General features: G+C 39.5%; 5 protein-coding genes across 5 annotated transcripts in view; 3 read left to right on the forward strand and 2 right to left on the reverse strand.

Annotated features, from left to right (window-relative positions):
- LOC122014650 (polyadenylate-binding protein-interacting protein 9-like) overlaps positions 1-3,719 on the reverse strand; it is a 35,763-nt gene extending 32,044 nt beyond the window's left edge. Inside the window, exons 1-6 of the mRNA XM_042570979.1 lie at positions 3,588-3,719; positions 3,138-3,471; positions 2,720-2,830; positions 2,559-2,603; positions 276-348; positions 77-189 (exon numbers count right to left, since the gene is read on the reverse strand). Of these exons, the coding sequence (XP_042426913.1) occupies positions 77-189; positions 276-348; positions 2,559-2,603; positions 2,720-2,830; positions 3,138-3,471; positions 3,588-3,592 (681 nt within the window). The 5' untranslated portion in view covers positions 3,593-3,719. The remainder of the gene's footprint in view (positions 1-76; positions 190-275; positions 349-2,558; positions 2,604-2,719; positions 2,831-3,137; positions 3,472-3,587) is intronic.
- A 3,377-nt stretch (positions 3,720-7,096) lies between these two features.
- LOC122014652 lies at positions 7,097-7,961 on the reverse strand. The gene is made up of 2 exons (XM_042570981.1): positions 7,682-7,961; positions 7,097-7,264 (listed from the first exon to the last, which is right to left on the reverse strand). Exons 1-2 carry the CDS (start codon positions 7,898-7,900, stop codon positions 7,106-7,108), a joined length of 378 nt encoding a protein of 125 aa, XP_042426915.1. The 5' UTR covers positions 7,901-7,961; the 3' UTR covers positions 7,097-7,105.
- Positions 7,962-11,299: 3,338 nt separating this feature from the next.
- Positions 11,300-12,669, forward strand: LOC122014651 (gibberellin 2-beta-dioxygenase 3-like). Its single transcript, XM_042570980.1, has 3 exons — positions 11,300-11,739; positions 11,804-12,149; positions 12,252-12,669. Exons 1-3 carry the CDS (start codon positions 11,363-11,365, stop codon positions 12,489-12,491), a joined length of 963 nt encoding a protein of 320 aa, XP_042426914.1. The 5' UTR covers positions 11,300-11,362; the 3' UTR covers positions 12,492-12,669.
- Positions 12,670-13,113: 444 nt separating this feature from the next.
- LOC122014649 lies at positions 13,114-17,118 on the forward strand. The gene is made up of 7 exons (XM_042570977.1): positions 13,114-13,409; positions 14,502-14,651; positions 14,781-14,996; positions 15,276-15,397; positions 15,612-15,775; positions 16,262-16,416; positions 16,816-17,118. The coding sequence occupies exons 1-7, from the start codon at positions 13,164-13,166 to the stop codon at positions 16,912-16,914; spliced, it is 1,152 nt and encodes a 383-aa protein (XP_042426911.1). The 5' UTR covers positions 13,114-13,163; the 3' UTR covers positions 16,915-17,118.
- A 544-nt stretch (positions 17,119-17,662) lies between these two features.
- Positions 17,663-19,264, forward strand: LOC122014648 (uncharacterized acetyltransferase At3g50280-like). Its single transcript, XM_042570976.1, has one exon. The coding sequence runs from the start codon at positions 17,714-17,716 to the stop codon at positions 19,133-19,135; it is 1,422 nt and encodes a 473-aa protein (XP_042426910.1). The 5' UTR covers positions 17,663-17,713; the 3' UTR covers positions 19,136-19,264.
- Positions 19,265-23,147: the final 3,883 nt, after the last annotated feature.

A 23,147-nucleotide genomic window follows, 5' to 3' on the forward strand; every position in this document is an offset into this window, starting at 1 on the left:
TCCTTTCATGAGATAATCCAAGCAGGCTTTCAAGTAGACTGTTGAAGTAGTTTGAATAAGGAATAAACATGCTTACTTGAGGAAGAAATTTTATATTCACTGGCAGAATTGCAGTTTTTGAAGGTAAAACTCCGACAGGGTATAAACCTAACACGGTCCCATCAAGATTTAGTGCTGCACTTGCACCATCTATGAGAAGAAGAAAAGAAGCTTGACCGCATTAGACGTGTGACAGATGCATATCCAAGAAGGCAACAGGTACCATATAAACATACCTTCATCAGAGTACTCTATAAATGCAAAGCGTAGATTTGAATGGGGATCACCACAGATTCGGCAATCTATTACCTTCAGCAAAGAAAAATAAAATATCAGGAGAAATAATGAATTGAATACATGATTAATTCAATACATCTGTGCTTTCAAGTGACATGAAGAGAGGATAAATGAAATAATGTCCATCAACAGAAAATAAATGTCAATTTTCAAATGTCCCAAGGCTGTTTAAAAAAACACTGTTAGCCTAGTCCTTGTTTAAGTTAAGGATAATAAGCACTTCTAACTACAAAAATTTTAGGGATCTTAGATGGGTTATTCATGTGGAAGATACTGATATGACATTACTCACCATGTGTTGGGATCTAAACAAATAATCAGACAACAAATTTGCATCTCAAAGAAACCAACATAAGCATGTTGATAATCTGGTCTGGTCCTCAGATCCCATTGGTGAATGAAGGTAAGACAAAGAGCTCACTGCATAAGTCTAGATCACATGAGATAAGGCAGATGAGAAATTTTTTTGGTATGATAAAGAGATTATTGATTCTCATTTCATGCTCTGTCTCCATGCTAAATGCAGGAATTATTATCTGCAAACTTCCCTAAATCCTCATTACTTGACAGTGACACTACTACCATAACTCTCTAAACAAGACAAGATTTATTGACGGTCACAATCATCCATACATTAGTAAATAATCAAGAATGACGCTAGCTGAACCATCAAACAGCTAACAATTGACTCCCTAACAACTTGACCTAAACTCAACAGCTAGCAGAGGCAGCATACTCTAAGACAGGGTGGATTTTTGGAATTTAGGTTTTTTCTATATAGATGTCTAGAAGCGTAGAAAATGTAATGCCTAAGTGTATATCACTAACAGGAGACTTATATATCCTTTGGGAAAAAACAAGTTTTATTCAAGGCAGACAGATAGGAGACTCATTTATGATATCACATACAAGTCTACCCTGATGCATCAATATGTCTATCATGCAGTTCACTCCAAATATCTCTTGAAGGTCACATCAGCCAATAATGTGAACATGTTAGTTCATAACGTGGGATCCCCATCCATCCAGGATTTAGGCTGCCATTCTAAATGCACAAATAACTCAAGGATGACTGCCTAAAATGAGTTAGAATATGCTACACATACTACAATATTTGGTTCAAATTGAAAAAAAAAAAAAAAAAAACTCAACTGAATGAAATTTTGATTTATATTGGTTTCTGTCCAAATAGGATCGGCTTTGAACCGAATGAGCACCCCTACACAAGGATGCTTACTATTTTTTAACCACTAAATAGTTATAAAGTTAAAGAAGTTACAGAATTATTAAGGCGAGATTCTGGAACTGTAGATTACCAACTCCATTTAAACACAGGTCAAGCTATATCACTGATGCTATACAGTATACCTGCTATTAACAAAAATGTTGTGGGATACTTGGCATGAACCAAACCCCAATTGAAGATATCATGACACAGGTTAGTTATGTGTGTGGAATAAGTAGTAATCTTCATTCCTGCAATCCAGTACTGGTCATGAGCTTTGGCAAACTACTATTGGTCATTGGCAGTTGCAGCGCATCATGAATCAATCTAATTGTATGCTATGATTTGGGAAGAAGTCCTTGAATCACTCACTATATTGCACAACAAAGAATTTATGATCTTGTTCCGACCAAAAAGAAAGTTAAGGTTCTTGCTTGCTTGGCTAGCTCTGGAAGGATGACTCAGTACATAGATGCCTCGGTATGAAAAATTTTCAGGATAGACAAAGGCATGCAATTTTATCCAAAACTATGGACTCTCTGTTGGTACCTATAAATAGGCATGCATCTACTTGAATGCTAATTTGCGAATTTCGGAAGGAACAAAAACTAACTGCAAAAGATTTTCCACTCTGAAAGCAATTTCAGAACTACTCTACAACTGTTGAATATTTCAGTGCCAAACAAAAAGCGACAACATTGTAGAAAGCTAACATGGCTATGGGCAATTTGAAACACAAGAAAGAATTAACAATGTTATATTCCCCAACCGGAGAATACCCCCACAATAGAATGCATATAGTGATACCCTATATAGATTAGGCTAGTAGCCACTAGCTACTACTGGTATATTGATTGTCATTGCATCAGCTATCCGGCTTCAGGTTGTTTGAAAAAGAAAGATTCAAAAAATATATAAAAAAAATACTTAGAAACACTCTGAACATTGCAGACTAAACAAAAGAAACTCTCTAAACATTGTAGATTAAACAACTTACCTGACCACATGGAGCAAATATTTCAGCAAGCCTTTCTTCAGTTACCTGATAAATATAGGACAATGACTTAATTAGCACAGAGAGCACATAAAGTGACACGATTAGTGGTAGAAGGATCAGACAACTGTTTATATAGAAGGAACAAATAAATGTTTACTCACAACGTTATCAATGTTAGAAACATATACAGTTCGCCTAATGCTATCCTCTTTTTCAGCCCCTCGAAGCCTAAAATTAAGTCTCCTCTTGCCATGGCTATAGCCATTTCTTCTCTGCAAAATAAGGAATAGAAATCAAAAATAAGTGTAAATACGTAGTACAATTCTAAAAATATAGAAAAAAAGATTGATATATTTCCTTGAGATCAAATTTTATCACAAAGGATCATTTTAGCCTCCAATTCCAATTTGATTTTTTGATAAGGTAAAAGGTATACAAGGATAGAGTGATTGAAAAATAAGAAGCAACTAAAACCAAAACCTTCGAACATTAAAATTTTGAGGATGTAAGCTTAATTTTGACAAACGCGAAAACTAAGGTAATGAAATTGTAGGAAGTGGAGAGAAATAAAGCAATTACTCTGCTATTAGGGTGATTACGCGACGATCCATCACTGCTGGAATCCTTACTGCTATCATTCTTACTAGTGATTGCGTAATTGAATTGATAATCACTCGACGCCACGAAAATGGGCGCATCGGCGGAGAGCCGGTTGTTAGATTTCTTTTGGCCATCGCCGGAAGCAGCCCCAGAGGAAGGGACGAACTCCTTGGCGTAGGGGTTTAATTTGGATAGCATATCAACCAACCTCTTCACATCCCTCTGGTACTCCGTCTGAGTCTCCTCCGCCGGAGACTTGCCGTGGACGAATTGATCGTCCGACCCGATCGCCTTCTCGGTCACGGCAGCCATTCTATTTAGGATTAAAGAAACAAAAACAGCGGAAAGAACACAGCAAGAACTCAAAAACCGATCCAAATACACCAATTTCGATCGAGAAAGCGGAGGGAACGAGGCGATCGTGCAGACCGCATCAGCAAAAGGCGATCTTGCTCGCCATTGATATGGACTTCCGCTGCGCCTCCCTTGTTCGTGACTCGTGAGGTCTCGACGGCAATTCGTGGGGGGTGGGGGAGAAAGCCAGAGGGGTGTGAGGAACCAAAGTGGAGGCTTGGCCTAGTCGATTGCTATAAATAGGAAAATTTTGGCGAGAGTGAAATCTTTACTTTGTCCTTTTTCCTTCATTAGATCCAAAATTCCCCAAATATTCACCATGGATTGATTATAAATATTTGTCGTAAGATTAAAAGAAAAATATAATCATAAATTAGCCCCTGAACAGAATGGCAAGTGTATGAACAGGGGTTCGTAGTAGTGATGAAGCCTCCGACCCAAACAGTGGTGATATCTCTGCCGTAATAATTAAGGATTGATTCTTTACTGTAATTATCTCATATAGTTTGTCAAAGAAATTTTATGGGTTAAAGGATGAAATGTCTTTTCATCATGATTTACATTATTTTTGATATGACATTTATTCTATTTAGTCGAATATGCTGGCCCCATAATAAATTAATATTCGACATATATATATAGTAAAAAATGATTCGCTCATTTTAAGTGTCTTCGTTAATTCATCTCTATGTAAACATATTTTATGATTGTCATCCTTAATTATATTTGGTAATTATTTAAATAGAGTAATCACGTGTAAAAACACTAGGAAAGTCAACTAATACAATTAATAAATAGTCCAATATAAGATGAAACATACATGGTTATATATATAATGTGTTTGCTTTTATACCCTATTTCTTTAAAAAAAAAAATAGTTCTCTTCTCTTGTTTTCCTTTACAATTCTGATTATTTTTTAATGCTTATTCTCAAAATTTGAAAGAATGAAATGATTTTTTAAAGCTAAAATTAGGATTAGGAAAAGGAGATACAAGCAATAGCTTCAAGTTATCAATACGACTGCTTTATTCAGGAAAAGTTTTGGACAAGTGCAATTCAATGTTTGACAAATTTAATCTTCAGAATCCTAATTAAATAGGATTGACATGAGCTAATTGTCTTTAATGTTGACATTTCTGGCCGAGGATAAGACCAAAACAAAAAAGATTTTTGTTGATTCAAAAATAACTTGTGAAAAATGATCCACCACTAGTTGAAGCTATAGCTTGATGAACATATCCTTAGGACGTAGTGTAGATGAGGAGTGCATGATTCTATGACTGAAAAGTCCAGGGATTGATCCTCGGAGTGTCACTATCTGGGGTTAACGTTTCCGCCATGTACTTTTCACCTGTGTATCTACATTTACCTCCCTTCATATCCGTGGGACCGACTCTAGGAGGTCGCTGATGTGACAGTTCCATATTTTTATAGCTTGATGAACAGAGAGGAGCCGTACCGAGTTTGAGTTGGAGATTGAAAGTCTTGCACGTTTTGGCATTGGATGGTGCTGTAGAAGCTGTGTTTGATGAGGTTATCAGAAATAATAACTAGACTTGCATATGGTAGCAAATAAAAAACATAGTGCACCTTTAGAAATAAAACGCTGAACAAAGCATGATGATACTTCTGTCATGCTTGTGTACTCAGTTGAATATAGTAACTAGTAAGTAGTACATGAGAGATGAACAAATTCATGCAGAAATTGTACAGGTTGGTCGACCAATCTCCTTCTATGCCACAATAGTTTTATACATTTAATTTGGTCATTGTCGAACAGGCCTATTCCTTGATTCAGCCTCAGCTATGGGCTCTGAAGATTGTTGAATGAAAATTAAAAAACACAACAGCAACAACAACAATTGGCTTACCTATCTGTGAATAAAAAAGTACAGAACTGCTGCATATAAAATTGACAATAGTGAAGAAGCAAACTTCATGTGCATTATATTTCATCTAGAAACAACGATCGTGATTAACACAGTAGTCACACGCTACAAGGCAATAGCCCTTAGCTTGTAGGGTGGGCTTAGTAATATCTTCAGGACTTCAATAATAAGAGATATGGTAATTCCCTAGTTCATGAGCATGGAGATCCTGGAGGACAATCCATTTCAGGTCTGATAGCTGGCCTTTGTTTTCATTTTCATATATGGCAGAAGGTGAAAAGGTGAAAATTCTAGCTTTGCACAAGCATAGTAAATAACTTAGATCTGGAGGGCTTAATTACCCGGTTCATTTGACCGGCAGGGTCATATGTCAATGAAGAAGAAGAAGTAGCTTTGAGCAACATGTACACAAATCAAGAAATCAGTTGCAATACCACACTGAACATCATGAAAACTAGAACAAAAGACATATATGTGATAAGTAAACAAGATCTTAGTGAACCAATAGGCTAGGATTAAATATAAGTGTAAATCATGTACACTATGTCTAGCAATTCTACCATCCGAGTACCAATTCTCGGCTACACCCATGAGAGCGTAAATCATGTATCCTAGATCGGTTTTGAGTAAAAATTGCAGATGGCATCTCTGCCAAAGAAAGAAATTTCTGAACAAAGCTTGACATAATAGTGCATCATCTCCTAAACTCTTCTAAATTTGAACCTACAAAATAAATAAATAAATAAATAGAAATCATCAACTTCTTTTGATCTAATATTAGGAAAATAAACAAGTCTCAAAATGGTTTAGAATATATTAGGAAAATAAACAAGTCTCAAAATGGTTTCTAAACGTATATTTAAGTAATAGAATCAAATATTTCCATCGCGACGTCCTAAAATTTCACGGATTAGTTATGAAATTCTTTTGATAAAAGTACATCATCTAGATCCTCATTATTTATTTTAACTGACATCCTACATGCTAAATGATACAACAAATAAGATAGGACCCTAGGAGTTGGCGTCGAAGTCAAGAAGGTCCCCTAATATGACAAAGTCAAGGAGGGGTCAACGATCGGGGGTAATCACGCTACCCGAATTCCTTCCATGAATACGAGACAAGGCTGACCGACTGTGTTTCTCCTCGGTCAGCTAGCACTGTCGCAGGGCACAACCGGACATTTTATCTGATTGGACCCCTCCTCCGATCGGATCTCGAGTCCTCTTGGTTTGATTGGAGCCCGAGTCTCTCAGTTTGATCAGACCCTCTAGACCTATTACCCGACCGGACTCCTTGTCCGATGAGATGTCGAGTCCCCAAGTTGTCTAGCCTTCCGTAGCGAACCAGATCCATTAAAAAGTGATTCCCGATTGGATAACAGAAGGGACTCGGACGACCCACCGTTGAAGTATACCAACCAATAGTCCAATATCCCTTTTCGTCGTCTTGAGTAACCGCTGTTAGAAAACCGTTGGAATATTCCATGTGCGGTTTGTATGACAGAAGTTTCCACCCTACAGATACAGAGATGGCGGACATAATTTAGGAAAGACTGCGATGTATCAAATTGGTTGATCATATTTTAGAAATACATTGACATTCGTGCAAAGATAAAACAACACTATATAATGGGTCTTCAAATAACAACGCAGGTAAGCTCTGCTATTGGAATTCTGTTCTTCTCTTTTTTCTTCAGCTCCCTATCTAATTTGAGCATCGGAGTGACTGTGTCCCTGACCTATGTTTTCTTCTTCTTCTTTTTTCTGTGACGCACAGACCCAACATCTTCTTGCGAATCGCCCACCGTCCAAGTCACCCGCCATGTGCAAGCCTCCCTGCCAGCTATCCACCTTCACCGCCTGTGGATAGGATCACCAAACTTCAATGCAAACAAACCTTTCCGATTATCTTAAACAACTTCATAAAGGAAAGGAAAGGAAAGAACTCATCAATCTTTCACTATATTGGACATATGTTAAGATCCTCTCTACAAGTCCTATACCTGTAAGATGAACTTGGGAAAACTTACGATAACGAAAACACCTTCTACCATTTTCAATCAAAAATCCAAATCATCCTCATCTGGATTCTGGAGTGATAATAAGCTCATTCATTATACAAAGACTATAACTGAAGGCTAAATATAGTGCTGAGCCTAGTGTCAATTTAAGCATCAGCAGATAGATTTCGAAGCTTGCAGATCATGATCATGACCGAATACCTTCTTTATAAATAACAGTACTGGAGACCTAAAAAGAACACTACTCAGCACTCACCCAACATTTTCGCGATACACAGAGGCCTGAAAAGTCTTTGTTTACTTCAGCCTGCAGCGTGCTCTTCCCATCGATCAAATCATCAACAGAGATTGCGATCGATTTCTCTCCATGTTCCTCTTCGCCCCGGCGGCGGCTCGAGGAGACTGTTTGAAATCTAGCTAGCTTATCTACACATTGCCCTCGTCCCCACAAATGTGGATGTGGGCTCAACCGCATCTACTAACAGTCGAACACAAATAAGTCCGTCCTTTTATGCTGTACCATGGAATGGACTTTCTAAATCTGAGTCAGTTTTTGCCAGCCACGTCTCGAACATTGTATTACTGACTTATTATATCGATTCCTTTCCTGCACTTTTGCCGATAACTGATTTGATCTGTAACTGCTACTTAGATTATTAATCGAGTTATTATTCGGCGACTACTATTATACGTGATAAATTCCAATCAAACAGGGTGGTCCAGCATTGGCAGAATCTATCTGGCAATCAAAATCAAACAGCGAGAGTACTAGATTTGCACAGTCATAAATCTGCGCCGTACAATGATCATAGATACACTGGCAGCCCAGATCCCGCCGACCAGAATCTAGAGACCGTCTTCGTGGGTCGCTCTCCGCGCCCCGCGATTCGGCCCCGGACGCAAAATGGAGACATGAACCACTTCCTCGGCCATCCCTTTGCGGGCCGCAGATCTCCCTCCATCTGGCCTGAATGGACCACTTTCCTTTCTTTTCTTTTCTTTTCCTCCAAAACAAAAGATTCTGAATTTTGAAATCAAAAGATTCTGAACGCCTCTCGATTTATTCCGATGAATAATTAAAAAAATTTCCGGACTAGACCGATTACAATTAACTACTGTTTTTAGTCCAATTACTTTTTGAGCTATTTGAAAAAGCTCAAGCCAAGCACGTCAAGCAACTATGGCGTACACATCACCAAAGTTGACTTTTTGTAGGGATGGAATAATTAAACATTGACAAACAAATTGTCAACTTCCTTGGATTCCTCCTTACCCACCAGTTAAATATATAATTCAGAAAAACTCACTAGGATGATTACATGCCGTCCACCAATTCTTCTTACCGTCCATAACTGAAACCTCGGAGGAGCAAATAAAACAATTAAATATGAATCGATCGAAATGATTAATCGAATTATCATCGATCGAGATCGAGTCAGCGAAGAACGATGGGCTAACTACTTGACAGTGAGGCCTTTGAAAATACTTAAATCATGAGTCGCCTCCAACAATTCATATATATTAAATTAACACTTTGTTCCAAAAAAAAAACAAATTTCTAATTCCTCTATTTATATTTTGCACGGTCTTCAATCTTCATATATAGAGAAGAATTAAAGAAGAAAAAAGGGCACTTTGCTAATGAAAAACACTTAGATTCGTCTCATAAGCTTTGTGGTGCTTCAATATGAAGCCTTCTTTGAGAGGAGCTAGTCCAGTAAGGTTACATTTCGGTTGTTGATCAATCAGTGGGCATAACTGATATTATTCAGATTTGACAACTCTAAATGGGGTCTTCCTAAAAAAGAGAGTTAAAAGATTTTGGGTGCCTTTTTTTATTTTTATTATTGGCATCACATTTTAAAAAGAAAATATTAAAAAATATATTCCATAATTCTAAAACTTGTTAAATATATTCAAATTACTAAGTAGTTAATAAATCATCTAAATATTAGTTAAAATTCTCCAACTTAATAAAAATTAATCAAATATTATTAGAATATTTTCGATCAAAATTGTTATCACATAAATAATTCCGATTAAAATTGTTTGAAATTTTTTTGACTAAAGTTTTTCGAATGAAGTAGATTTGAGCATTTTGACTAAAATAATATAATAAATTTGGAATAAGAATAATTTTGAAATATTAAAAGGCGCTTTTAATATTTTTAATTAAAATGAAAAAAAATAAAGGTTTAAAAGTTTTATTCTAATGGATGCTCGTAATATATATGCGTGCCAAAAGAAAATATTCTGCATAAAACTTTCAAACTCTCTTGATTCAATTGCTGCCATCTTACGTCATTAATAAATTAAAGAAGATGTGGGATCCTATATGTGGCAAGCGAAATCGCTCGTCCCAGCGCTCCCGCTGCATCCGACCCAAGGTCATCACGAAGGAGGTAAATCATAACATCCTGAGCGAGCATGTGGCAGGTGGGGTGAGTTGCACAGGGACCGGAGATTTACGCCCCGACTACCCTGAGTTTCGACCCCGCGACCTCATGTGGCAAGCATCCCATCACATACCAACTCGGATGACTTGTGGGGTCAGATGTGGGATCCTATATGAAGTTAGAAGAGATGGTGCACTGGTTAGATAATTACGATATTGACAATGAGAGGATGAAGATCTTGATGATGTGGATGAATTTAGAGTTAGAAATTGTGGATCTACGTACACTACAGATATAGCTAACGGGAGTCAACGAGAACGTTAGAGTGAGAACTAGGGAGGGATCTCTGGCGCAGGTACTCCGACGTTTAAGTCAAAACAGTAGACAGGGAGCTAAGCCTCATAAATCTCACCAGCTTTGAGGGCGATTGGTTATATGCTGAGAACATTACATTGGAAAAGTAGGGAGTTAGGCTCCGTAGGTCCGACCGACGCTGGGACCGACTGGCGCTTGGACCGACCGACTATATGTTGAGAACCTTGTATTGGAGAAGTGGGAAGTTGAGTCTCGTAGGTCCGACCGGTTAAAGGGCCAACTAACTGTAGACTGGGAGCCCTGCGTCTACGAAGTGGGGAGTTGAGCCCGGGTGTCCGATTGACCATAGGGTTGTTCGACCATGGGGTCAATAGGCTATAGTATGAGAGTCTTGCCTTTGTGAAGTGGGGAGTTGAGCTCGGATGTCCGACCAGTTCTAATTTCTCTCGGGTTTATGTTGGGGATTCTTGTTGTACTCGACCACTACATTTGAATATAGAGTTTGATTCAATCATGCAATGTGTCTAGCATGTCCAATCAGACCTTTGGTTCGATCGAACAGAGCACTCGGCAGTGACACTTGACTCATTTTTTGGCTTGACACTAATACAACCCAAGATTTTATTGACTCTAAGGGACTCGGGATTTTATCGAACAAGCGGTCTAATCGATTAACCTAATCAACTGAGACATGTGACCATACTAGTCTTGAGGTTTAACTCTTCTTGATTTTTATCTCCACATCAACCGACTTTCTTTACGTTGAATTTAACTTCGAGATCCTATCTTATTAGCTATATCAATATTGTGCAAATGAGTTAAACATTTAAATGTTTTATAAAATAAAATTAGCATGAAATCAAGCAAGATCTTCCCTTGAAATTTAGCTCCTGAAAGGGATTCAGCCACCAAATATTTTTACAAAAGAATATGATTCAATGAACAAAGCCAATATGCTTTAAGAAAATCATATTCACGAGGCTAACTTGCACGTCATTACCATCTAAATCGATCCATAATTATTCTATTTTTTTTATATTTACTAATTTTGAAACAAATGAAAATATTAATATCCTAAAATTAGGCGAAGAGAGGTAAATTATGGGCTCTATTTATAATTTATAGGAAGGGGAGTTCGATTGCTACCTCACTCTATAAATTACTACACAAATCAGCTACCAGACCAACGCCAACCAACCTCCTTCCCCGGTTATCTTCTCTTCGCCATGGTGGTCTTGAGCTCCTCGCCGGCTCTAAACAAGAGCGCCATCTTCTCTGGCGTCCCAGCGATTAGACTCTCGGAGCCGGGCTCCGATTCCCTCCTCGTGAGAGCCTGCGAGGACCTCGGTTTCTTCAAGGTCACCGACCACGGCATCCCCATGGAGCTCATTACGAAGCTGGAGGAGGAAGCCGTGAAATTTTTCGCTTCCCCGGAGGAGGAAAAGGAGCTTTCCTGCCGGAAATTAGCTAATCCCTTCGGCTACGGAAGCAAGTGTATCGGCAGCAATGGCGATGTTGGCTGGGTGGAGTACCTCCTCATGCCTGTCACCTCCGAGCCCATCTCCATGGCCTTCCTCATGCAGCCCTCTGCGAGCTCTTTCCGGTAGAAACTCTCAATCAAATTATTCCTTGCGCGCGCTCGATAACAGTAGTCCGTGATCTCGCAGCTCCGCTTTGAATGAGTACATTTCAGCAGTGAGGAAACTGGCGTGTCAGATTCTGGAGTTGATGGCGCAGGGGCTCGGGATTGAGCAGACGGACGTGCTCAGCAAGCTGGCGTTGGACGAGGAGAGCGATTCGATGCTGAGGCTCAACCATTACCCTCCATGCCTGATGCTTCAAGAGCAGAACGGATTCTTGACGGGGTTCGGGGAGCACACCGACCCGCAGATCATCTCGGTGCTCAGATCCAACAACACGGCCGGCTTGGAGATCTCTCTCAGAGACGGTAGCTGGGTCTCCGTCCTCCCTGACCAAGAAGCCTTCTTCGTCAACGTCGGCGATTCCTTACAGGTAATAATTAACCAAATCGATCACTATATTAATTTAATTATTATATATTCTTTTCTCTGCTCGATGAATTGAGATGATCACGGATCGCATGCTCTGTTTCAGGTGCTGACGAATGGGAAATTCAGGAGCGTGAGGCACCGGGTGTTGGCCAACGGGTGGGAGTCGAGGGTGTCGATGATCTACTTCGCGGGGCCGCCGCCGGGGGAGAAGCTGGCGCCGCTGCCGGAGTCGATGGAGGAGGGTGAGCAGAGTCAGTACAGGGAGTTCACGTGGCGCGAGTACAAGAGCTGCGCCTACAAGACGCTGCTCGGAGACAACAGGCTCGACCTCTTCCACAAGTGAATTAGTCAGTGATGATCGAAGGAAGAATGGAGACGAATTAATTAGCTAGGGTACCGTTAATTAATTAACCAAACCAAAGATGAGAGAATGCAGAGAGGTTGGTTACATTTATCTCTGATGTTCTTCCAAAATTTCATTGTGAGAATCATGGCTGCAGGTTGGTTGGTTCTTGAGAAATTTCTTCCATTTAACTAAGAAATCAATTATCAAAAAGGCCTCTGTCAGATTAGATTTCCAACTGTCGGAATCAAATCTAGATCGGTCCGTGCGCAGGCTGAAGACAGACATGCACTGATGTTTGACTTGACTTGAATTCCATTCAATTGTAATTTGTAAAGAGAGGAGACTTTAATTTGCTCTGGAAACGAAATCAGTGTTGGTGCTGTGGTGCTGGAGTAGGGCAAAGGGCTCATTCATAATACTACTAAGTTAATTTCTGGTTAAATTAATTAGTTCGTTTTCAACATTTTTGCAATTATCAAAATACGTACGAATTTAAAAACTTAATTACGGACCAATTTTATCGAGAGCATGTCGATTAACAAGCATTAAAAGGCCCAAGTCATGGCCCATTTGACCTCTGTATAATATCTCACGTGTCATCTTCATCCGCTTCATTTGTGTTTGTTTTTAGCATTAGAAGCGAACGCACGTCTCGACTCCTTGTCACAAATGGAAGCTTGCGTGGCGAGACGATCTCCCGCCCTCTTCCTCTCCTCCTCCTCCTCCTCCTCCTCCTCTATCCGATCGCATTCTTCTAGTTCCTATAATCCCACGAGATCTCAGGTGTCGTTCCTGCCTCGCCCTTCCCTCTCGTTCCTCCATCGGCGATCCCTTTACCTCCGACCCAGCAGCAACCGGTGGCTTTCGAAGGCCGTTCTTTCCGAATCCAAGACTCCCGTAGAATCCATGATGAAGGTACTCTGATTTTATTAGCTTCCTTCTTGCCTTCGAAAGGCAACATTTTGCCTTTTTTTTTTGCCTTTGATTGATTAATCTTTTAGCTTTTAATCTGTATTATTTATTTATTGCTTTCCAATGGTGCTTTTGGGCTCGTGGGTATATGGTTCTCAAGGGCAGCTCCTTTTTGTTATTTTATTAAAATGTGACCTTGGGTCGTTAATTTGGAATTTGTGTTTCTCCTTGTGGAGAGAGTAATACAAGTTGAACTTTCTTGTTTCCATAATTGATCCGGTCCACTGCTCGTGTGATCATTTTGCTATTGTTGACTCAGTTGGAACTAGCTTTTCAACCTTCGGAAGGGAAAACTAATATACGTTTCATGTGAAAATTCAAGGGCAATTGCAATTCGTTTATAGAATATCGCAATAAATTATTATAGATCTATTAAAACTTCCTGCCCCATGAATCTGCCTCTGGTTGTTGACTATATGGAGCATGAACAATGAGTTTGGACATCAAGCTCCCTTTGGCTCTGGGGTTTAGGGGCAGCATTCCAATTTTTCGGCAACATCCCAAAACCACAAAATTTTTATTTCAGCCAACCCAACATGGAATCATGCAGTCCATTCAAGTGATCAACGGATTTGAATTGGAGATGTACCGATGCTACCATTTCAACCAATATAATGTAATTAGTAATCCTATGCTGACCTAACTAGGTTCTCTATAATTCCATATTGGTTATCCACAATCTCAATCTTGCAAGTGATATGAACCTATTTTGATTATGCCAATACAACTACAATCTGATAGCTATCTGTTGCCAACAATTATCTCATGTCCACCGGAACTCATGAAATTATTGTTTTATGCTTCAAGTTTTCTGAGGGAATATGTTTCATTTCCCTTTCCATGTAAAAAAATTGTTTTTTATTGATACTTTTCTCTGTTTCACACACTTGCAATGTTACGTCAGCTGCTGTTTGAGTTTCAGACAATTTAAAATATCAATTGGATTCATTGTTGATTAGTTAGTCTTTATTCTTTTTGGCTTAGGTTTTTTTTTTTTCCTGATGAACGAATAATGATTCATCATATTTGCTACAGGGTAATGAATTTTTCCTGAGAAAGTTGATCTCAGGCATGGAAAATGTCTACTTGAGCAGGAACCCAACAGCTAAGGCCATTCTTGAACTTGTTAGGAAATATGATGGAGATCATATCTGCTATGATCATCTTGCTTTCCGATCTTTTGGGGTACAGGATATTCTTCCACTGATTTGGATTTATTTGGCCAAATTGTTTATCTCATTTTCATCAACCAATAAAATTAAAATTATGAAATGCAAATAGTTCATCATGTTCTTTTTTCCTCTCTTCTTAAAGATAGATGGGCATGGCATTGATTCAATGGCAAAGATTTTCCTACATTTTGGTTACAAGCAACATGAAGAATTGAGATTTCCTGCAAAGAAGTTGAAAGCACTCTGGTTTTCTCATCCAGATGCTGAGACTAATGCAAATGGAACTGGTGTTCATGGGCCTTTGCCAAGGATATTCATATCAGAGCTTCTTGTGGATCAGATGAGTGATCAATGTCAGGTTGACATTTCTTCTGAAGATACTACTTTCATGATAGTTTAGGTATCATATCATGTCTATAATGATAGAAGAATGACGATGTTGAACTAAAAGAAGAAAATTATGAACACAGTCAAACAATACTATTGTGCTCAGCTTAAAGTTCAGGAGCAGCAGATTGGGACCTGCATCTCATTGGAATGCTTATATCTTAAATTTAAAATTTGTTAGCAAAATAGAATGCTTTACTGACAATGTTTGTCCTTATTAAATGATATTGTTCGTGTGCTTTATGTGCAGGAAATAATTAGAAAATACATCAAAGCATCCGCTAATGGGTACGAATATGCTACTCTTGCAAGTACATTGGGTTGTCTAACTTGGGAAACTCCATCATATTCTGATTATCAATTGTTATCTAGGTAAATGCAGTAAATATGTTGTTTGATTATTTCACTGATAATATGTTCTTGATTTCTTATCATGATATAACCACAAATGTATAGCTTGAGCATTAATTAAGAATTGCTGTTATCCATTAGAACATTTTCTATCTAGTTTATTGATTCTCACTGAAACTTGAGTTATGAATAATGTCAAAGATGTCTTATTATCTTTCTTATGCTTCCTTCCCAGGGAGAGTGAATATGCTGCATGGACACTTGTTAATGGTTATGCATTGAACCATGTTACTATTTCCACTCATCGACTGCAATCGCATGTCAAGAAAATTGACGGCTTTAACAAATATATTGAAGCTAATGGCTTTAAATTGAATTCAGAAGGAGGAATTTTAAAAGGTTAGCTACAAACTACACCTTGCTTAAATTGAATAAAGATTTAGGAAGCTGATTCTAGATAGTTTTACTTGATGGATACCTTCTTGATTGAATTCTCTGACTTTGTCAAACAAAAAATTGCAAAGCATTGAATTCACAAATAACGTTCCTATTTAACCATACCACAACTTGAACTATGCTATTGGAGAAGCTGTCTATCTGTACGTTTGGTAACTTGAACTATGCATGGGATAAAGCTCTTGTTTGATGAAAAAGCTCTGTTTTAAAAATTCCTCAAATTTTATTGATTGTAGCAAGCAACTCTCTTTGAAATGAGTTGTTTCAGATATTTTATTTAATTTTTCAAAAGAAAGTAGGCATGATCTCTATTACTCGAACTGTGGAACAAGTATCAGAGGACAAGTGTGGATCTAAATTGTTGAAGATGTCCAGGTTTAATGAATCCAAAATCTTCTACTTTACATTACTTTTGATCTTTATGTGCAGTGAGTCCTGATGGCCTTCTACTTCAAAGTTCCACTGTTGCTGATACAATCTCCTTCAACTTTGCTGATGGTGTAACTGAGTCTGTCCCTTGTTCATATATCGAATTTGCCGAGCGCCTTTTGCTTCCGGAGTATAAAAATATGCCTGAAGAAGAGGTATGGGTGCTTGTTTCTTCGCATAAGTTAGATTTTCAAAGATTGCATCTATCTTATATGTTAAAGATGTCAACGGTTAGGCAAAGTAAAATATACCCCCCCTTTGTCAGTTCAAATGTTATCCTATGAGTTTCAGTTAATTTTTTGTGCATATAAATTATCGTCGAGGTAATTTTCGATTTCATGAGAGCTTATACAGGATTAAGATAGACGATTGATAATGGCGTATCATTTCCTCACTGACATAAAATTTTCTTGCAAGTCGTTGCAAGTAGAACATTTACATCATGTATACTACAAGCACTCTCTTCATATCTCGTTCGTCATCAACATCACCTGCGTATCCAAAACCTGTGCAAGTGCCTGTTGATTCATGGATCTGTGTTGTGTTTCATGTAGGTAAGGGAATTTCATAGGCGCGATGGATTTGAAGTAGGCAACGCTGACAAGATCTTTGAAAGCACATCGAGAGATCAGCTAACAAGAAAAGTTACTTGAAAATTGATCTGCTATGCCGAGGGAGGGACGCCAAGAAATGCCAGACAGACTTATTGTCAAATGTCATTCAAATAAGGCCAACCGTGTGTAATTTAATAAGACTAGCGGCGATTAACTTGACAATGCCACTAGCTAGATATCACCACTGCTATTGTTTTTTTTCTTAAGAAAACTATCCATTCGATAATGATGATGCATGATATACGAAATTTCTACTCCTGCATAACATGAACTCATTTGATCCGTTACTTCTACTTGAAGGCTGAAGCTCATGGTGCAGATGTCATGAAAGAGAGCATTTGAGTTCCTCGAAATGGTGCACATGCCAAGCACAACTAATTGTTTTTCGTCTTGAGAGTTGATTAAACTTCGTCAACAAATTAATTGATATATTGCTTATAATTGCAGCTGCAAGGAAGTTTCGTCCAATTTTGACAATGTCTTTGCTGAAGTCATTGCTGAGATCAATTCCAAGCAGTCTAGTAGTGGATGGTTGGTGATCTTCAAGTCCACACTCGGCTACTTGTCTCAGAGTTAGGTAGGTCAAATTATTACTGGGTGCTGCTATAGCTATCGGTAGGAAGAGAATAATATTTTTTTTAATATTTTTTTTTTTTTTGATAGTTTTAAAGTTAGGAGGTTTCTTTTGTGAATAAGGGAACGCGGTTGTTTTTGTTTTTTTGTTTTGTTTTTGGGTCGCAGTAGATTCCAAGATCGAGTAAGTCGTCCCCATTTTCTTATTTAAAGGGCCATGTGAATTGTTACAAAGGCAGGGAAAACGATACCTACCAAGTGAACAATGGTGTCCTCTTCCCCGTTTCTCCGCCACGTCTCCGCCACCACCATCAAACCTCCGCCGCATCGTCGCACCCGCCTTCACCTCGGGCCGTGGGACCTCTCCATGCTCACCGCACAATACATTCAAAAGGGCCTCCTCTTCCGCAAGCCCCGCCACCTCACTATTGCTGACCTCATCGACGGACTCAAGACCTCCCTCTCCGTCGCCCTGCTCCACTTCTACCCTCTAGCTGGCCGCTTCCTCTCTGAGCCAGCTCTCGACGAGCAGGGCAACCCCACGGGCCTCTTCGTGTCGATCGACTGTGCCGGTCAAGGTGCGGAGTTCGTTCAAGTCGTCGCCGAGGGCGTGACGGTCGCCGACGTGCTCGCCCTTGACGGCGACGTGCCGTCCTACGTCAACGAGTTTTTCCCCCTCGACGGAGCCATCAACTACGACGCTGTAGTAGTGCCTCTTCTGGCGGTGCAGGTGACGGAGCTGGACGACGGCCTCTTTCTCGGGTGCTGCTTCAATCACGCCGTCGGCGATGGCACTTCGTACTGGCAATTCTTCAACGCGTGGGCGGAGATCGCACGGTCGGGAGAAGGAGAGGAAGCCAAGCTCGCTCGTCCTCCAGTCCATGACCGGTGGTTCGTTAACGGCTCCGTCCAGCCGCCAATTAAGTTCCCTTTCGTGCGGCCGGAGGAGTTCATCGAGCGGTTCAAGCCACCAATTTATCGCGAGCGAATTTTCCACCTGACGGCCGACTCCATCGCTCGATTGAAGGCGAAGGCTAACAAAGAAAGCGGATTGGCCTCCACGATCTCCTCCTTCCAATCCGTCTCCGGGATGCTGTGGCGATGCATCACGCGTGCCCGCGCCCTCCCGTCGGAGCAGAGCACACGCTGCCGTCTGGCTGCGCAGAACCGGGGGCGGTTGATCCCCCCGCTCTCGCCGGACTACTTCGGGAACTCCATCTACCCTATCGCGACCGAGACCACCGCCGGGGAGCTGTTGGCGCACGATCTCGGGTGGGCGGCGAGGCTCGCCCACGAGGCGGTGACTGGACTCACGGATGCGGCCATACAGGGGATGGTGGCGAAGTGGATGGCGGCGCCAGTGGCGTATCGGGTGAGCATGTTCGACCGGTTCAGCGTGATGATGGGGAGCTCGCCGCGGTTCGACGTCTATGGGTGCGAATTCGGGTGGGGGCGAGCGGTGGCAGCGCGGAGCGGGACGGCGCACAAGTTCGACGGGAAGGTGACGCTCTACCCGGGGAGCGAGGGGGGTGGAAGCATGGACTTGGAGATATGTCTCGAGCCGCCGTTTATGGCGGCGTTGGAGGCAGACGTGGAGTTTATGAGCGCCGTTAGCAGCCCACTGCCGGCGCCGGATTCAGAGGCGAAGGCAGAAGCATGCCACAGGAAACAAAATAATGGCTATTAATGACAATAATTCGATCTTTGACAGTTTCATTTATGACGTTTTAATCTTTGCCGGATTCTATTAGATCAGTTGTCTTCTTCATCGTTTTTTCTTTGAATTAAGTGGAATAGTGGATTATTTTTCAGCTTTTACGGAAGTAAGTAGAAAAGTTTTTAAAATATTTAAATCATCCCTTCTAATTTTAAAATTATTAAATCACTTATTCAATTCTATTTCTCTATTATTATTTACGATCAAATACTACAAGTGTAAAATTGATTGTTTTTTTTTAAAATAATAATTTCATATTTAAAAAATCATTTCTCTTAATAAAATAAATTAAATTAATATTTAAGAATATTTATATAATCATCAGAACTAGACGAACAAAAAAAATATATTAATTTTATATCATTCGGAGTTTTCGAAACCATCAGCTGATTTAGACCAAAACCAACTAATAGACCTATAGAAATCAGAATGACATTAAACTAGTTCTTATGTGTTCATCTAGTTGTCTTGATTATATAAATGTCCTCAAATATTAATTTGACTCAATATATTAATAGCAATTATTTTTTAAAATATTAATTAGTTTTTCGGATATATTCGTATACAAAAAATTACTACTCTTAATATAGTAGATAAAATTGATGTTTAACGGTATAGATATAATTATAAGAACTAGACGAACTTATAGGATCTGGTTTCACGTCATTCCGAGCTCTATAGGCCCATCAACTGATTTTGGCCGAAATTCTTTATGTTCATTCAACCAAAATTGGTTGATGAACCTAGAGGGCTCGGAATGACGTGAAACTAGATAGTTTGTCTAGTTCTTATAATGGCAAAAGGCGAATACGCTCACCCTCGCCAACTCGTCTCAGGGCTAATATGGAGGAGGTAAATCACAAACGGCTACTAGCCTTTAGAATAGTGATTAGCACATAAAGGAGACATTTACCGCGGCTATGCCGAGATTCGAACCCCATATATCACGATGGCAATACCTCATGCGCTAGCCACTATACCGTCCCAAGGGAACAATCTTATGATTATATGTTAGGACACCTGGAGTTAGAGGGGAGAATAGCTTATCTCACTTCATTGAAGATGATTTATAGTAGAAACTTGAAGCAAAAACTTCACCAATGCTAACATAAGGATATACTTGGTATTCACCTTCAGATGAGGTGACTAATCCAAGGATCTACACTGAGCACACTCTTTACTATCAAAAATACTCCTACTCAGAAATAATCCGGAGGTAGAGAAACCTCTTATAATCTCACACAAGTGTACAATACAAACAAGAAGTATATACACAAAATAAATGAAAAACCTCTCTTGTTTGATCTCTTGTAGCTTGAAGATGTCTCTGAACCAGTTGGAAAGTACAACAACACTTGTCTTCCAAGCTTAAGGTCTAGCAAACAATAGCGAAGAAAGTCGGAGAAGAATTTGTGAGTGTTGTTATAAGAAGTGTTTCGCGTTTGAATCTGCCTGACGCCTTTATACTTTATGATATAGGGCTCCCAATCGATTGACCTTACCCCCAATCGATTACCATGTGAGATCTGAGCAAATCCATCCGTCAGCCTACACAACAGTTGTATCCCAATTGATTGATGAATCGATTGGGGAGGCTTAATCGATCAACTGATCAATACTGAGCGCTTTTGTGCTCTCGTGGAAAACTTAGGAATCAATTGGGATCCTTCCTAATTGATTTAGCCTCTTTTCTGTGTCATCGTGAGAAAAGAGTCTTAATCGACCACCTGATCGATTGACGTAGCCCCAATTGATCAGTTGACCGCCTATGCTCGCGACACTTCCCCTTTGGGACTCTGGCTATATTGATTTTTCCATCCGATTGACCAACCTTGACTTGCTTAACCAAGTCTAAAGTTCCCTTGCCCAATATCCAATCAACTTTTACTTGTTGGGATTTCGTCACTAAATGTCCGGTCAAACATTTGACTCACTTGGACTTTATCTCCTCATACCAAGTGTCCAGTCAACCTTAACCCACATGGACTTACTATATTGTGCCAAGTGTTCGGTCCTCCATGACCCACTTGGACTTCCAATTATCAAATGTCTAGTCAATCTTTTAACCCACCTGGATTTCCACTGGTGATAAGTATACAGTTCTCTATGACCCACTTGGACTTCCGAACAACAGATGCTCAGTTAACCTTGACCCATCGAGATTTCCATTACTTGGCTTCACTTATCAGGACTTCCTCACTGCTTAGCTTCACACACTAGGACTTTTCACCACCTAGCTTCACTCATTAGGATTTTTCCACCTGGCTTTACTCATCAGGATTTCCTCACTGCCTAGCTTCACTCACTAGAGCTTTTCACCTGGCTTCACTCACTAGGACTTTTCCACACCAAGTGTCAAGTTAACATTGACCCACTCGAATTCTCCTTCTTCAGCCAACTTTTCCATTGGTCTTGCCCTTGCCTAACCTCCAGTTAAGACTTTCCCAGTCAAGTATCCGGTCAATCTTGACCTACTTGACTTCTAGTCAACCTTTGACAGTCAATCTCCCTGATGGACAATTGCACCAACAATCTTCTTGTTAATTTTTAAAAATCAAACATTAAGACTCAAGCTCGAGCCAACTCAAACATAGTCAACCTGATCAACTTTGACCAAGGGAAAATTACACCAACAATATTCAGGTTCTCAAATATCAATTTGACTCAATATATTGAGAGCAATGATTCTTTAAATACGAATTAGATTTTTCAGATATATTTGTGTTCAAAAAATCATTACTCTTAATATAGCGGGTTAAATTGATATTTGAGAATATTTATATAATCAGGAGAACTAGACGAACACATATGAATTCATATGTGTTCGTCTAGTTCTCCTAATTATATAAATGTTCTAAAACATCAATTTGACATACTATATTGAGAGCAATGTATTGAGAATAATAATTTTTTTTTAAAAAAATAATCGATTCGACTGCTACAATTGTAGCAGTCGATTAGGAACAGTAATAAGGGCAAAAATGAAATTAGGTATGTGATTTAGTAATTTTGAAATTATAGTACATGATTTACGTATTTTAAAAAATTTTCTATATGGTTCGATAAAAAGCTTATTATTTTTTACGTCGAATCTATTTAAGATTTTTATTTTCTTCCAAAAGAAAAAAAAAGAAGATGAAAAGATTCCTTATCTTTGTGTGGTGTCGCACGTGTTCCCATCTATGCGATCACCACCTTGGTGACAACTCCCACCATCTCATCCACATGATCATGTAATTCTAGTCATCCATCTTCCTATTTAGCATCATCTCTATTTGGAGTTATGATTCCATCATTCTCTCTAACTACATGCCTCTAAAATTATTGATCAGATAGTTTACAGAGAAGGTCATACCGTTAGATAATATTTTACCAAAGGAATTAACATTGTGTCATTTGTGATCCAAGCTAATGGCTTAACTTCGATCCATTTAGAGAAGAAGTCGACTTCTATTAAGAGAAATTTCTTCTGATTGGGTTATATTAGAAAATAACTAACAATGTCTATCCCCTATTGGTCAAAAGGATAAGAGGTGGTTGATGCTTTCAAAAACTCAATAGGATGTTGAGGGATATTCTGATACTTCTGGTGCAATTGACGCAAGTGTTGATGAGGCAAGCCGCATTAACTTGCAATGTTGGCCAGAAGTACCAAGCTAACAAGAGCTTCCAATCTCCCATATGATTTCCACAACAGTCTTGATGGATCTCCTACATGACATAATCAAGATCCTCGAGGCAGAGGCATTTGAGGAGAGGTTGCGAGAAGGCCCATTTGTACAAGCTATCCTTGATCAAGATAAATTGCGTCACTCTCCTTTTGAGGAGTCATCCTATTCGAGGCGTCAGGCAGAATACCCTATTGTAAAAGGAGATAAGTGAGATACGTCAGTTGGAGGAATTACCTGGGTCGAATACTTGATCAATATGAGCAATTAGTTGTACTCGGGCAAATGGTTCATCTAGGGTCCAAATTGCCAAT

Source organism: Zingiber officinale, chromosome 8B (assembly GCF_018446385.1).
Source record: "Zingiber officinale cultivar Zhangliang chromosome 8B, Zo_v1.1, whole genome shotgun sequence".
Lineage (NCBI taxonomy): Eukaryota > Viridiplantae > Streptophyta > Magnoliopsida > Zingiberales > Zingiberaceae > Zingiber > Zingiber officinale.

Coding starts and splice junctions, on each gene's coding strand:
- LOC122014652 (XM_042570981.1), bottom strand. CDS start 7,900: ATGCGGTTGAGCCCACATCCACATTTGTGGGGACGAGGGCAATGTGTA. Junction 7,265..7,681: donor GTGTATCGCGAAAATGTTGG/GTGAGTGCTGAG, acceptor TCCTATCCACAG/GCGGTGAAGGTGGATAGCTG.
- LOC122014651 (XM_042570980.1), top strand. CDS start 11,363: ATGGTGGTCTTGAGCTCCTCGCCGGCTCTAAACAAGAGCGCCATCTTC. Junction 11,740..11,803: donor CCCTCTGCGAGCTCTTTCCG/GTAGAAACTCTC, acceptor GTGATCTCGCAG/CTCCGCTTTGAATGAGTACA. Junction 12,150..12,251: donor ACGTCGGCGATTCCTTACAG/GTAATAATTAAC, acceptor GCTCTGTTTCAG/GTGCTGACGAATGGGAAATT.
- LOC122014649 (XM_042570977.1), top strand. CDS start 13,164: ATGGAAGCTTGCGTGGCGAGACGATCTCCCGCCCTCTTCCTCTCCTCC. Junction 14,652..14,780: donor TTGCTTTCCGATCTTTTGGG/GTACAGGATATT, acceptor CTCTTCTTAAAG/ATAGATGGGCATGGCATTGA. Junction 16,417..16,815: donor AAAATATGCCTGAAGAAGAG/GTATGGGTGCTT, acceptor TGTTTCATGTAG/GTAAGGGAATTTCATAGGCG.
- LOC122014648 (XM_042570976.1), top strand. CDS start 17,714: ATGGTGTCCTCTTCCCCGTTTCTCCGCCACGTCTCCGCCACCACCATC.